Source organism: Plasmodium chabaudi (assembly GCF_900002335.3).
Source record: "Plasmodium chabaudi chabaudi strain AS genome assembly, chromosome: 5".
In the NCBI taxonomy this organism is placed as follows: domain Eukaryota; phylum Apicomplexa; class Aconoidasida; order Haemosporida; family Plasmodiidae; genus Plasmodium; species Plasmodium chabaudi.
In genome coordinates this window covers 175,640-188,053 of record NC_030105.2, presented here as the reverse complement: position 1 = coordinate 188,053, position 12,414 = coordinate 175,640, and the positions used below count along the sequence as shown (strand labels likewise).

Below are 12,414 nucleotides of genomic sequence, written 5' to 3'. Positions count from 1 at the left end.
TCCTTTATTACTTCTTTTTCAAACATCGGCAATAAATTTTTGATAAAGATTGTCGTTATGATATGAGTCCAACGTACTGTTACTTCGAACAATATATGGAGGAGGAATACCAGGAGTATAATCGAAAAAGGAAGGGAAATTTCTATTATCAAAATGTTCATGAGGGTATAGAAATAAATTTTCAAGATCATATTTATCTCTTAATTCTTTTGTTACTATATGTATTTTTAAAGGACCACAATGAGAAATAATCCAATCATCTGATTTGTTACAATAGCAATATATTATATTTGAAATATATGGTATTTCTAAATCTATAAAAATTTTACTAATTAGTTTTCCAACTTTTTTATTATGTTTAGCTGTATTACCTGTACATAAAATTAAAAACATACCTATATCTCTTCTTCCACATTTATTTAAATCTATAATTTTAATGTTTTTTACTTTTTCATGTTTTAAAATGGATACTACTTGTTCTATTGTTGGCATTATTCCTTTTTCTAATTCTAAATCTTCATTTCCCTCTTCATCTTCTTCTTCATTTTCATAATCAAATAAATAATTATCCTTGGGTCTTACAATAGGATCCCTTATGGAGTTATAATAATCGTTTTCATATGTTTCGTCATAATAATTATTTGGATTTTCTATATTTCCATTATTTTTATTTATTTTTTCATTTCTTTCGTTATAATATTTCATACATTCTTTCATTAGCTTGTCTTTATTTTCTTCATAAAATCGTTGTGCAGGTGTCATTCCTTCATACATATTATTTTTCCCATCTCTATAATCGTTTTTGTCATTATTCTGCTCGTTATTCAGGTTACTATTTTTATAAATTTCAGAAGAATATTTATTTTCTACTTCATTAGTGGTGCCATCACTTTTGCTGCTTATATTATTATATCCATTTTGTTCTAAAAAATTATCATTTTTATTAAGTTGGTTTGAACTATAATAATCCAATGTTTGTTGAATAAACGTTTTAATATCCATATTTTTAAACGATTTTATATTTTCATACATTATATCTTCTTTAATTTCAGCATGTTCATCATTTTGTTCTTGCATTATATTTGTTTGTTGAAAAACCTTTTCATCGATATTTATTATTTCTATTTTTTCTCCTCCATTCTCATTTAATCCTTCACCATTCTTATTATCGTTGTATTGTTCAGTTTTTTTTTTTAGTGTGTCAAAAATTTTATTGCTGTTCATGTATCTTTTCGTAAGAAAGTGAAGGAGGGCAGTTTTCCCTCGGGTTACATTGGGACGGCATAATACATTCATAGAAGAGGAAGTTGAGAAAATGGAAAAAAAAAGAGGATAGAAGGCATAATATAAGAAGGAGTGATATGAGAAAAAATAATAAAAACGGAATTGAAAAAAAATTATGCATAGGTTATTCTCGACACTGTTTTGCGCTAGCCATAATTTTTTTTTTTTTTTTTTTTTAAATACCTGACTGGGCAATAATTTTTTTTTTTGTTGTTTTGCTATCCGATTTATTATTCATTCAATTATTTGTATATTTTTTGTGGTGTTCGTTTATTTCTCCTTTTGTCATTTAAACGAAAAATGCGCAACTTTGTATAGCCAAAAAATATATTACATATTTAGGTTCGTACTAAACGAACGAATTTGTGCCATACGGCTAGCTGTTTGGAAGTGGCGCATACCATATTAACAAGGAATATTTTTTAAGTCATAAATGTTATGCATTTTCAAGGTTACGAAAGGTGACCAAAATAATAAAAAAAAAGAAAAAAGAAAGGAATAGCTAAAATACAATGTCGTTTATTTATAGGAAGGCTGCACAAATGTTGATGAAGTGCTCAAAAGGAGATGGAATAAAGGATGTTCTGTTTAAAAAAGAAGATAAATCCATAAAAAAGGTAAATGATAATGAGAATGCATATTATTTAAGTTATTTTACTATTACATTATGTGGGCATGTATTATACAGCATCCTTATATATGCACATTTATACATTTTCAGATATATTTCATTGTTCATAAATCGATGGAAGACTTGGATATATTTAACGAAATTTACAACTCTCATTTGTCAAAAATCTGCAAAAACAAATATCTTGGAATTGTTTTATTGTGTGTGTTAATACACCGAAAAAAAATTGACGGTGGAGGAGAATTAAAGAGAGAGATTTTGAAAAAAGAAAAAGAAATATTTCAACTTTATAATAATTTAAAAAATAATAATAATGTTAAAATAAATATATTAACAAAATATTTTATAATATATTTGAATGATAATCCAAATATAGTGAATGAAATAAAAACATTGCTACCTATAGAAAATGATGAGGATGTTGAAAATTTATATAAAATATGTACAAGCAAGGTAAAAGATTTAATAGATAGTATATATTATAAAAATGATAAAATAAGAATATTAGATAAATCATCTGGTTTAGTTGTTAAGTCAGCGAATATACAAAAAGGAATGACTATTGTTGATGTATGTTCATCACCTGGAAGTAAAGCAATTCTTAGCTTACTCAATTTAAAAAACAAAGGATATTTAATATGTATAGAAAAAAGTAAAACACGATGCTATACCTTAATTCGAGAAATTCTAAAAAATAATGAATATATTGGTTATTATACTAATGAGAATATGAACGAAACAGATAAAATAGATATCGATAAAAGGGATTTATTTATAAATAATGAAAATAATATATATTATATTAAACATAAAAATAATGAATTAATTATAAAAATATATAACTGTGATTTTTTAAAATTAACTCATAAAGACTTTCAGGAAATCGGCAATATAGATGTTGTATTTGTAGACCCTTCATGTTCGTCTAGTGGAATGCCTGATTTTGTTCACAAGGAAAATATGCGTAAAGTATTTTTACAAACTAAACAGATTGGAAATGATAAAAATAAAAAAAATGAAGAAGACAACAAATATAATAATTATAATATTTATTCTGACATATCAGAAGAAAGAATTCCAAAAGTTCCAAACACACTTATAGATAAAATAAAAAATTTATCAACCTTTCAAAAAGATATATTAAATCATGCATTGATAACTATAAAAACAGCCAAAACATTTATTTATTCTACTTGTTCTTTTTTTGAAGAAGAAAATGAACAAGTCATAAAAAATGTGCTCGAAAAAAATTTAGATTTTTATATAGAAAATGCTGGAACAGATAAATTTCTTTTTAAAAATGGGAAATATGAATTTTCTGATAAATGCGTCAGAACATTTCCTAACCGAGACAACTGTCGTGGCATATTCATTTGCAAAATGTGCAGAAAATAATAATGAATATTTTTTACTTTGTACATCCCTTAAAATGGGTTATTCAATTTTTTTGATGCAACTTTTTTTTTAACTTTTTTAAAGTATTCACTGTTTTAAATATATACATACAAAGACTGTGCATGTCGATAGAGGGAGTATCATCAAATGAACTACCTCCATACGAAATAAAATCCATCATTCAGTTGGTTGTTCCTAATTTGGTGTGTGCAACCATTTTATGGGTAACAAGTTAAAAAGGGAAACATAATTATGAAAAAAAAAAAAAAAATATTATTATTAGTTAGACACCTTCCACTTCGGGAAGATCAAATTCGGTATAATTGGACTTAAGTTTTTCGATTTGTTTATCAAATTTTGCAATTTCATCGGATCTAGGTTGATATATATCACTAGATGTATTCCACAATGTTAAGAATCCGCTTGAATCTGCAGCAATTAATTTTTTTCCATCATAGGACCAAGCAATTTTATTAACTGCTTTTACATTAAGAACAGTTTCATAATAAGAATTTTCAATATCGTTCGAAATATTCCATAATTGTATTTTAGAGTTACTAGTACATGTTGCAAATATACCTGGATGTACAGGACTCCATTTTATATCCATTATATAATCATCAAATCCATCAAATGTAAATAAAACATTTTCAGGATTTTTAATACTAAGTAATTTACAAGTCCAATCGACAGATGAAGTTAACATAAGATCATTATTATCTTCCATTCCTTCGATGAATGGATGAAACTGCATTGAGGTTAATGGACCACCATGTATATTATAAGTTTCTGTTATTCCAGTTTTATTTCCATGTATTTGTGCTTGGAATATTGAACCATCTTCTGCTCCACCATATAATGTATTTATTTCACCTTCTTGAAATGAAAAACAAGAACATGATATTTCTTTATTTGCTTTTTTTAAATCAACAATATCAGATGGATAGGTAAGCATACTCAATGACCAATTACATAATCTCCCATCTGTATCGATACTTATTAAATTATGTGAATTTTGTGTTCCTATAATTTCTGCACAATATATAGGATGTAAATGCCCTTGAGAAGATAAGATTGTTTTATGTATAGATTTTTTTTGATTTATTCTTATATCCCATAATAATATATTACCTGTATAAGTACCTCCTATAACTATATATGGATTGAACTTATTAAATAAACATGTACATACAGGTGATTGAGATATAAGTGTATATTCAGGTCGATTACTCATTAAGCTATTCCAAACGAGTACATACCCATCAGGGTCATTATAAGAACCTGTTTCAGATGCACCATAAGATGCTAAAAATAGTTCACTATATATATTACATGTTTTTACATCTGTTATTGGTCTATTATTAGTATATGTTTTACAATAATATTTATTTATAAGTTTTAATTTTTCACAATCTTCCGAATCTTTCGATTTATTTTTAAATTTGTTTGTATCAAAGTTTAGTGTAGCATTAAACATTTCTTGTTCCCCCATATATCTTTCTATTATTTTCGAGCATTTTTCGATAAACTGATTAAAGCTTTTACTCTTTATTATGTTACGTTGTCTTTCCTCGTCAATTCTTGGACTCCCGCTTTCGTCGTCATCGCGTTTATTTTCATCTTTGTCATTTTCATCTTTGTCATTTTCATCTTTGCCACTTCCAGCCTTATCGCCAATTATTTTTTCCGTTTCTGTTGGCTTAATTTGACACCCCCTTGTTTTTTCATAACCATTTTTCGTACCAATTTTTATGCTGTTTTTTGTGTCTAAACCCTTTTCATCTTTTTCAGATATTATATCGACTTGAACTGATTTATCAAAATTTGTTATCATCTTTTTTTCTATGTGTATAGATTTTTCTTCATTGATTTTATTAATTTTAAAATTAAAATTTTTTACAGATGCTTTTTTTTTAAACAGAAAAGATTTATCTACATACTCTTCAATAGATCTTTGTTTTGCATGAAACATATCTGATTTAGCATTTCTATTAATTCGATGATTTTCAATATGTTTTATATTATTATGATTATTATCTTTTATTTGATCCTTCGAATTTATTTCATCTTCATCCTGTTCCTTTTGTAATTCCTCAATAAATTTTTTTACCATTTCATCAGGATCTGGAATATTTTCAATATTTGTGATTTTACTACTAGCTAATATTCCATTTTCGCTAGATTTTTTTAATTCTTCCAAATATTTTTTTTTTTCTTCTAATTCTATCCTTTGCTCATTTAACTTATTTTGTAATCTTATTCTTTCTTCTTCATCAATTGGTTTAAGTATATCATATTCCACATCACTATCCATTTTAGTTTTGTCTAAATTGGCTATATAAATCAGTTATATGTATGTGCATATATTTCGGCATATATTTTCGCTTTTTTAACTGGTCACTATTTTATTTTTTCAATCATATATGCAATAATAATCATGTAGGGAGACAACCCCCTTTTTTAATTTGATCTATACAAATATACTTAAGATCAATTTTGTTGAGCTCTTTCTATTTATATAGTTATTTTCACAAATTAAAACTACTTGTTGTAAGTGTAGTGAATTGCACACAAGGGAAAATTGTATACACGCACATACATATTTATGTTTAAAAGGGAAGCAAAAAAAATGTTTTCATAATCCTAAGTTTGTACATATGCTTATTCTATTTATTTCGTTTATTTTTATATGTTTGCTTTTTTAAATAACTTTTATCTCATATTTTTATGTGTAGAATTATTCGTGAAAAATTTGCATAAGTCTAATGCTACAATAAAAAAAAACAAAAAAATTTATTTACATTCCCTTAAAAAATAATAATAGTCTTTTTATTTTTTGAAGAATATTTTTAATAAAAATATAAAAAAATTTAAATGAAAAAAGAACTTATTATATATGTAAAAAATTAAAAATAACTGCATATGAGAATAACTAGGAAAATCCACAAATATTTTTCCTGTAAATATAGAAATATATAAATTAGTTGAAATATATTCTTACATTTTTTTAATCAAACAATTTTTATTTCTTTAAAATTGTAAACTTAGGAGAGTTTATTTTTATGCTTATTAAAAAATGTAAGATCATTAGATGGGTATACAATTTATAAGGTGTGTAAATTATTCTTCAAAACATATCCTAATTATAATGAACTTTTTAAAATAAGGTTTATAATAACATGATGGTACATGCCAATCTGCTACCTATTTTCCTTTTTAAATATGATGATAATCTAGTTGATAAATTTTCTACAAGGGGGGCTACATTTTTTACAATTTTTGATTAACAAAAATGAAGAGTATAATGCTATTTTACTTGTCCTGATATGTACATACACCTAAATTGTAGGAACTTATATATACCAACAATTCATTGTTCAGGTATTTCTTTAAAAATATTTAATCTGTCTTTTAGGCGTTTTCTTAATAATTTTATCACATATGCATTAGTCTATATTATGGTCATTTGTCTTTTCGATATTTTCGATATGTTCGATATTTTTGATGTATTATTTGTAGGTTTGTCATTATTCTCTATATTTTTTATACCTGTTTATTTTGTGTGTGTTAATCGAGATATATACAGCTTTTGTCTTTTGTTCAGAAAAAAAAAATTAACTAGCTAACTTTTTTTTTTTTTGCTACATTTTACTTGTTTTTACCTTGCATTGTCATAATTTATATGAACACCACGTGGTTATACATTATAATTTTTTAAAATGTCATTAAAAGATAGTTATTTGATAAATGACTTAAATTTGGAGAATCCAAATAAAATGAATATTATTAGTAAATCTTATGAAAAATGTAATATTAATGTGAATAAAGAGTTTAACTGTAAAATGGATACCCTCATCGAGTTTGCCGACAACTCAAAAAACACAAGTACTACTAAGCTTAAATTTTTCATATTTATGCACGTGCATGTATAAATGGTGCACATATATATATTTTTTTTTTCTTTTTCATAAGTTTGCTTTATACAATCACAGAACAAGACAAAAAATAAGGAAATCGAGAATGAGTACCTTTTTTTAAAAAAAGTGGGAGATGTTTGTAAAAAGAGTTGTGACTATTATTTTGATACAAATGTAAATTTTCATGAGTCATGTGAAAATTTTAATGTTCTTTTTAAAATATTCCATAATTCTCTAGTAAATATAAAAAAGAAAAATGAGGAGGCAGATGAAATTGGGAAGGTTTTAAAAAGCATAGAAGAAAAAGAATATTCAGAAATGAAAGAGAATGAAGAAAAAAATGTAAAACTAAAAGAAGAATTGAAAACAATTGAAAATAATATCCATTTTATGAACAATGAATCTACTAGCATATCTAATAAAATAAAAGAAATAGATTATCAAATTAATCAGCATAAGGAAGCACTAGAATCATTTCAAATTTTGACACATTTAAATTCCGAAAAAATTATAATTTTACAAAATGATTACAAAAAGTTGTGTGATGAAAAGGAAGGAATAATAAATGAAATCAACGAAGCTACATTGGGAATTTCCGCCTCTCAAGAAAATTTAGTCAACCAGACAAAAGAGATGGTTAGTTCGTGCATCCATTTGTTTGCATTTGCTTGCATTTGTTCGAATTTTCTTAAATTCGCCTACATTTTTTACGGCTTTCTGTTTGTTCTTTAGGAAGACAACAAAAAGGGGTTGTTCCTCACCGAAAAGGAACTGAAGTACCAATTGGAGAACCTCATGCTCAATAAAAACGACATGTGTTCAGAAAATTCCAGATTGGAATCTCAAAGTAGATTTTTAGAGAATCAAATATCATCACAAGAGTATTATTTAAATGTGATAAATTTGGGGTTGCAGGGGACAATTAAACGAAGAACTGAACTAGAGGATTCGCTAGATGATTCAAAAAAAAAAATAGAAGGTGTAACAAAAATGATAGAAAAAACAAAGGAAGATAAAGAAAAGGAAAAAGAAAAATTAATCAATTTAGAAAATGATTTAGTTGAATTAGAAAAAAAATATTTATTAAAAGAAGAAGAAGTTTTAAAGATCATAAGTGAAGAAAATATTTTAAAGGGTAAAATAGAAGATGAAAAAAAAAAAATAAATCAAAATATTCTGAACGATTTTATAAAGGAAAAAGATTTCATAGATGAAGAAATAAATAACTATAAAAATGAAATTAAAAAATTAGTAATAAATGAAAAAAGAAAAATGAAAGGAAACATATTAGATGATATACAATGTACAGATAATGTAGACATCTTTAAAACGGACGAAGCTTACGATAAGAATATAACAATTGTAAATAAGCTAGAAGTTATCCTTGAAAAATTAAGAAAACATATTACAGAAGAACAGGAAGCAATATGGAAAACAGAACGAGAACTCCAACACACAACTATGCAAGTAAATGAATTACAAGCAAAAATAAACGATAAAGAAAAGGAAAAAAATGAAATAGATAATATAATGAAATCAAAAAATAATGAATTAACACATCTTAAAGATAAAGAAAAAGAATATGAAAACAGTTTACTAATTATAAGTAGCGAAACTAAAGAATTAGAAGAAAAATATAATAAACAATATAATAACACAATTAATATAAAAAATAAATTAAAAGAAAAAGAAACAAAAATGGAAATAGAGATTGCACAATTAAATAAAGAATATGATGAAAAAACAAAAAATTTATATAATTCAAAAAATAATCAAATTGATATTAATTCTACTGAAAAGAAAAGAATGAAAGAAGATGTAGACATATATTCAAAAAATATAATATCCGAATATGAATTAAAAAAAATAGACTTTGAAAAAAATGAAAAAATAAAATATGCTGATCAATATAAAGAGCTCGATATTGAATTAAAAAAAGAGGAAGACTTAGTAAATTATTATAAAGAATTGCTAGCGAAACAAGAATATAAAACTTTAGAAAGTAGTAGTAGCAGTATTGACATTGAAGAGTATGATCCAATAAAAGGAAGTAATGTAATGACAAAGCATGGTATTAATTCTAAAATAATAGACAATAGAAAGATGTATCAAAAAAATGATTCTTATATTAATAAGTATAAATTATATAATATGCCTGATCAATATAAATTTGGATATTTTGATGCAACATCACCTAACGTTGTCAGAAAAAGTATGAAACTTCCTACCCGTTCAGTAAAATCTCCTCATATAGCTAGATTATTAGAAAAAATAAAAAGCCGAAAAGAATGTCAAACGCTAGTTGGAACAAAAAAGGCACCGATTAATCAGGTCACTAGTAATGCATGTAGAAGAAGTAGAAGTAGTGCTGGAAATTCCAACAATAAAAAAATAAGCAACAATGCAAACATTTCAAATTTGGAACTCCAAAGAAGTGGAAACACTAATGGACGCAGTCGAGCTAGCAATGGCAATAGAAACAGTAGCAGCAATAGCAACTCATTTGATTTGTTTCAACATTTGTAAAGACTAAATATTTATGTAAAATTTGATTAAAGGAAGAGAGCTAAGTGTAGAAAAAATAAAAATATTCTTAAATATTATATTTTTTAATATGTGTACAGTTGTATTAGCTTTTCTAGTCCATCAATATTTTTTATTCAATGCTTTGATATGATTTAATTTTTTATTCCTGTTCATGTTTTTTTTTTTTTTTGTTAATATGCGACTAAGTATAAAAATGTGTATACTAAGTACGCATTTTGGTTAATTATTTTTCCCTAAGCATGTATATGCATATTATATGTACATATATTTTCCTATACTATGCGTATTTTTATATATTCATGTACTTTACGTAATAAAGAAATTTCAATTCTACATTAATAATATGCAAAGCGTGGTTTAATCAAATATATATAAGATGAAATTAGCTATAAAATGCATAAAAAATTGTGCAATAAAGGATACATAGAAATGTAAATTTCCAATTTTGGAACCATACAAATGTTCTAATATTATAAAACAGGAAAAGACGCATCGCGTGCATTTTCATCTTATTATATAGCATATATTATGCTAATATTTTATTTATTATTTTGTTATATATTTTATTTAATTTTGTGATTTTTGCGTATAAATTGCTTACTAAAAAAATGCATAAAAAATTATTGCTTGTTCATAAAAAATTGAAAAAATAGAAATAATTTTTTTTTTTTTTTTTTTTTTGCACACACAAGCCATATTATATAGGAAAGAACTTCCTTTAATGATACCTTAGGAAAAGGGATAATTTTGTATAAAAATAATTGTCTCTATACGTGTATGTATATATATATGCTACGTATAGGAAGGTATTTTTTTACCTCTTTTGGCGTTACATAATTTTAGTTAAAATTAGAGCTTGTTATGTTTTGTATAAGTTTACAAGTTGAATAAATAAGAGAAAGGAATTTTTAAAATTTTTCGGAAAAACGGAGAATTGGCACAATTAAATTGATAAGACAAAAGCAAAATGGTAACAAAAAAAATTATAATAATAAAAGGTTATGATATTTTCCATTAATATGCAAATAATTGCATTTTATTAAAATTAGGAAAACGAAATTTGAGTTTTCAAACTAAAATTAATGGGAAAGTAAATACGATATAGCTGATTTAAATATATGCATATTTACTATTTTTTTATGTAACAATAATAAGTGTTTTATACAACATACCTTTTGTATTCTATAAAATATGGAACATGTATGTGCATATTTTTTCACATATATATTGATTTCTTTCGTTTTAGAGTGAATCAGAAGAAATATTAAATCGAATTAAAAGCTATAGAGGGGTAGTAGGAGTTTTAGTAGTCAACAACGAAGGATTAATAATAAAAAGTACTTTTGATCAACAGCAATCTGATTTACATGCGTCTTTACTTACACAGTTGTCAACAAAAGCACGAGATATAATAAGAGAGCTTGACCCACAGGTTTGTAAAAAAAAAAAAAATATATGGAGAGTGTTTAGCGGAGAATATATATATGCGCTTCTTAACTTATTTCGTTTCATTTTTACATTCCTTTAGAATGATATAAGTTTCTTGCGACTTCGATCGAAGAAACATGAAATAATGATAGCACCAGACAAGGACTACACTCTAATCGTTGTTCAAAATCCATATGCTGACAAGGACAAAGATTAAACAATGCCGGTATTCCTAAACTTGCTTTTGTCACAACTATAGCTTTTTTTAAATGACTATACATTCGTTAGCTCGCCAGCTTTTCAACACATGCATATTTTATATACTGTTTTCATGTCTGTTCCCGTTTTTTATGTAGAACAGTTAAGCTTGAGTTGGAGGCAAAGTTGGGGAAAGGCAATGGAAAGTTTGGAAAAAGAAAATATAAGGTTTTAAAACAAATGAATCTATAAGCATAGACAAGAACAACATTTATAAATCATGAGAACAAAAGAAAGGTTGCTATGTTTACTATAATGTACAGAAAAGAATAAATAAATAAAAATTTTCAATACGTTTGATTATTTATAAGTTATTATATTTGGTTGTTATACTTATAATTGAAGAGTTATATTTATTTATTATTTTTCGTTACAAACTTTAAAATAAAAATATGTAAAATATAGCAACAGTTTTTCCAAAATGTGCTATATTATTTTATTATTCCCTTGTTTATTTATTTTTTCTTTCTTTATTTTTTATTTTTAATAAATTTATAACTTTGTGATAAAATTGTTATATGCATATAAAAAAAAAATAGAATAATTTATTCCGTTTCAAAAATAGTTATTCTGTTAAAATGTAAAAAAAAAAAAAAATAATTTACAATTTTATATGAACTATAATACGAAACTTTCAAAGGAAAAAAAAAAACACTGCATAAATAAAAATATAGAATATAAAATATGTTGAAAAAAATAATATAAAACAAAATTTTCTATATTTTATATATATAATATTATAAAAAAAAATAATAATTTATAATATCGAACGAAAATACATGAATTTTCATTTTTTATGGGTTATTAAATGGTGTATTGATATGCAATTTGTTACAAAATATTTTATATATATAAAATGAGTATATGAATAATTAGTAGTACATTTAAATTTTTCATAATATAAAATTTGTTACAACTGTTTGTCCATCTTTATTATTTAGCGAGGTTGATACA

General features: G+C 24.9%; 5 protein-coding genes across 5 annotated transcripts; 3 read left to right on the top strand and 2 right to left on the bottom strand.

Moving 5' to 3' along the window:
• Window positions 1-18: 18 nt before the first annotated feature.
• PCHAS_0504800 (ribosomal silencing factor RsfS, putative) lies at window positions 19-1,296 on the bottom strand (the record flags this gene model as incomplete). Its single annotated transcript, XM_738719.2, has 1 exon — window positions 19-1,296. The coding sequence occupies one exon, from the start codon at window positions 1,294-1,296 to the stop codon at window positions 19-21; it is 1,278 nt and encodes a 425-aa protein (XP_743812.2).
• Window positions 1,297-1,796: 500 nt separating this feature from the next.
• On the top strand, window positions 1,797-3,310 carry PCHAS_0504700 (rRNA (cytosine-C(5))-methyltransferase, putative; the record flags this gene model as incomplete). The annotated part of the gene is made up of 2 exons (XM_738721.2): window positions 1,797-1,901; window positions 2,006-3,310. 2 exons carry the CDS (start codon window positions 1,797-1,799, stop codon window positions 3,308-3,310), a joined length of 1,410 nt encoding a protein of 469 aa, XP_743814.2.
• Window positions 3,311-3,593: 283 nt separating this feature from the next.
• PCHAS_0504600 (cytoplasmic dynein intermediate chain, putative) lies at window positions 3,594-5,624 on the bottom strand (the record flags this gene model as incomplete). The annotated part of the gene is made up of 1 exon (XM_016800104.1): window positions 3,594-5,624. One exon carries the CDS (start codon window positions 5,622-5,624, stop codon window positions 3,594-3,596), a length of 2,031 nt encoding a protein of 676 aa, XP_016655151.1.
• Window positions 5,625-7,029: 1,405 nt separating this feature from the next.
• PCHAS_0504500 (conserved Plasmodium protein, unknown function) lies at window positions 7,030-9,753 on the top strand (the record flags this gene model as incomplete). Its single annotated transcript, XM_016800103.1, has 3 exons — window positions 7,030-7,195; window positions 7,283-7,863; window positions 7,960-9,753. The coding sequence occupies 3 exons, from the start codon at window positions 7,030-7,032 to the stop codon at window positions 9,751-9,753; spliced, it is 2,541 nt and encodes an 846-aa protein (XP_016655150.1).
• Window positions 9,754-10,741: 988 nt separating this feature from the next.
• Window positions 10,742-11,419, top strand: PCHAS_0504400 (flagellar outer arm dynein-associated protein, putative; the record flags this gene model as incomplete). Its single annotated transcript, XM_016800102.1, has 3 exons — window positions 10,742-10,744; window positions 11,021-11,206; window positions 11,303-11,419. 3 exons carry the CDS (start codon window positions 10,742-10,744, stop codon window positions 11,417-11,419), a joined length of 306 nt encoding a protein of 101 aa, XP_016655149.1.
• Between the last annotated feature and the right edge of the window lie 995 nt (window positions 11,420-12,414).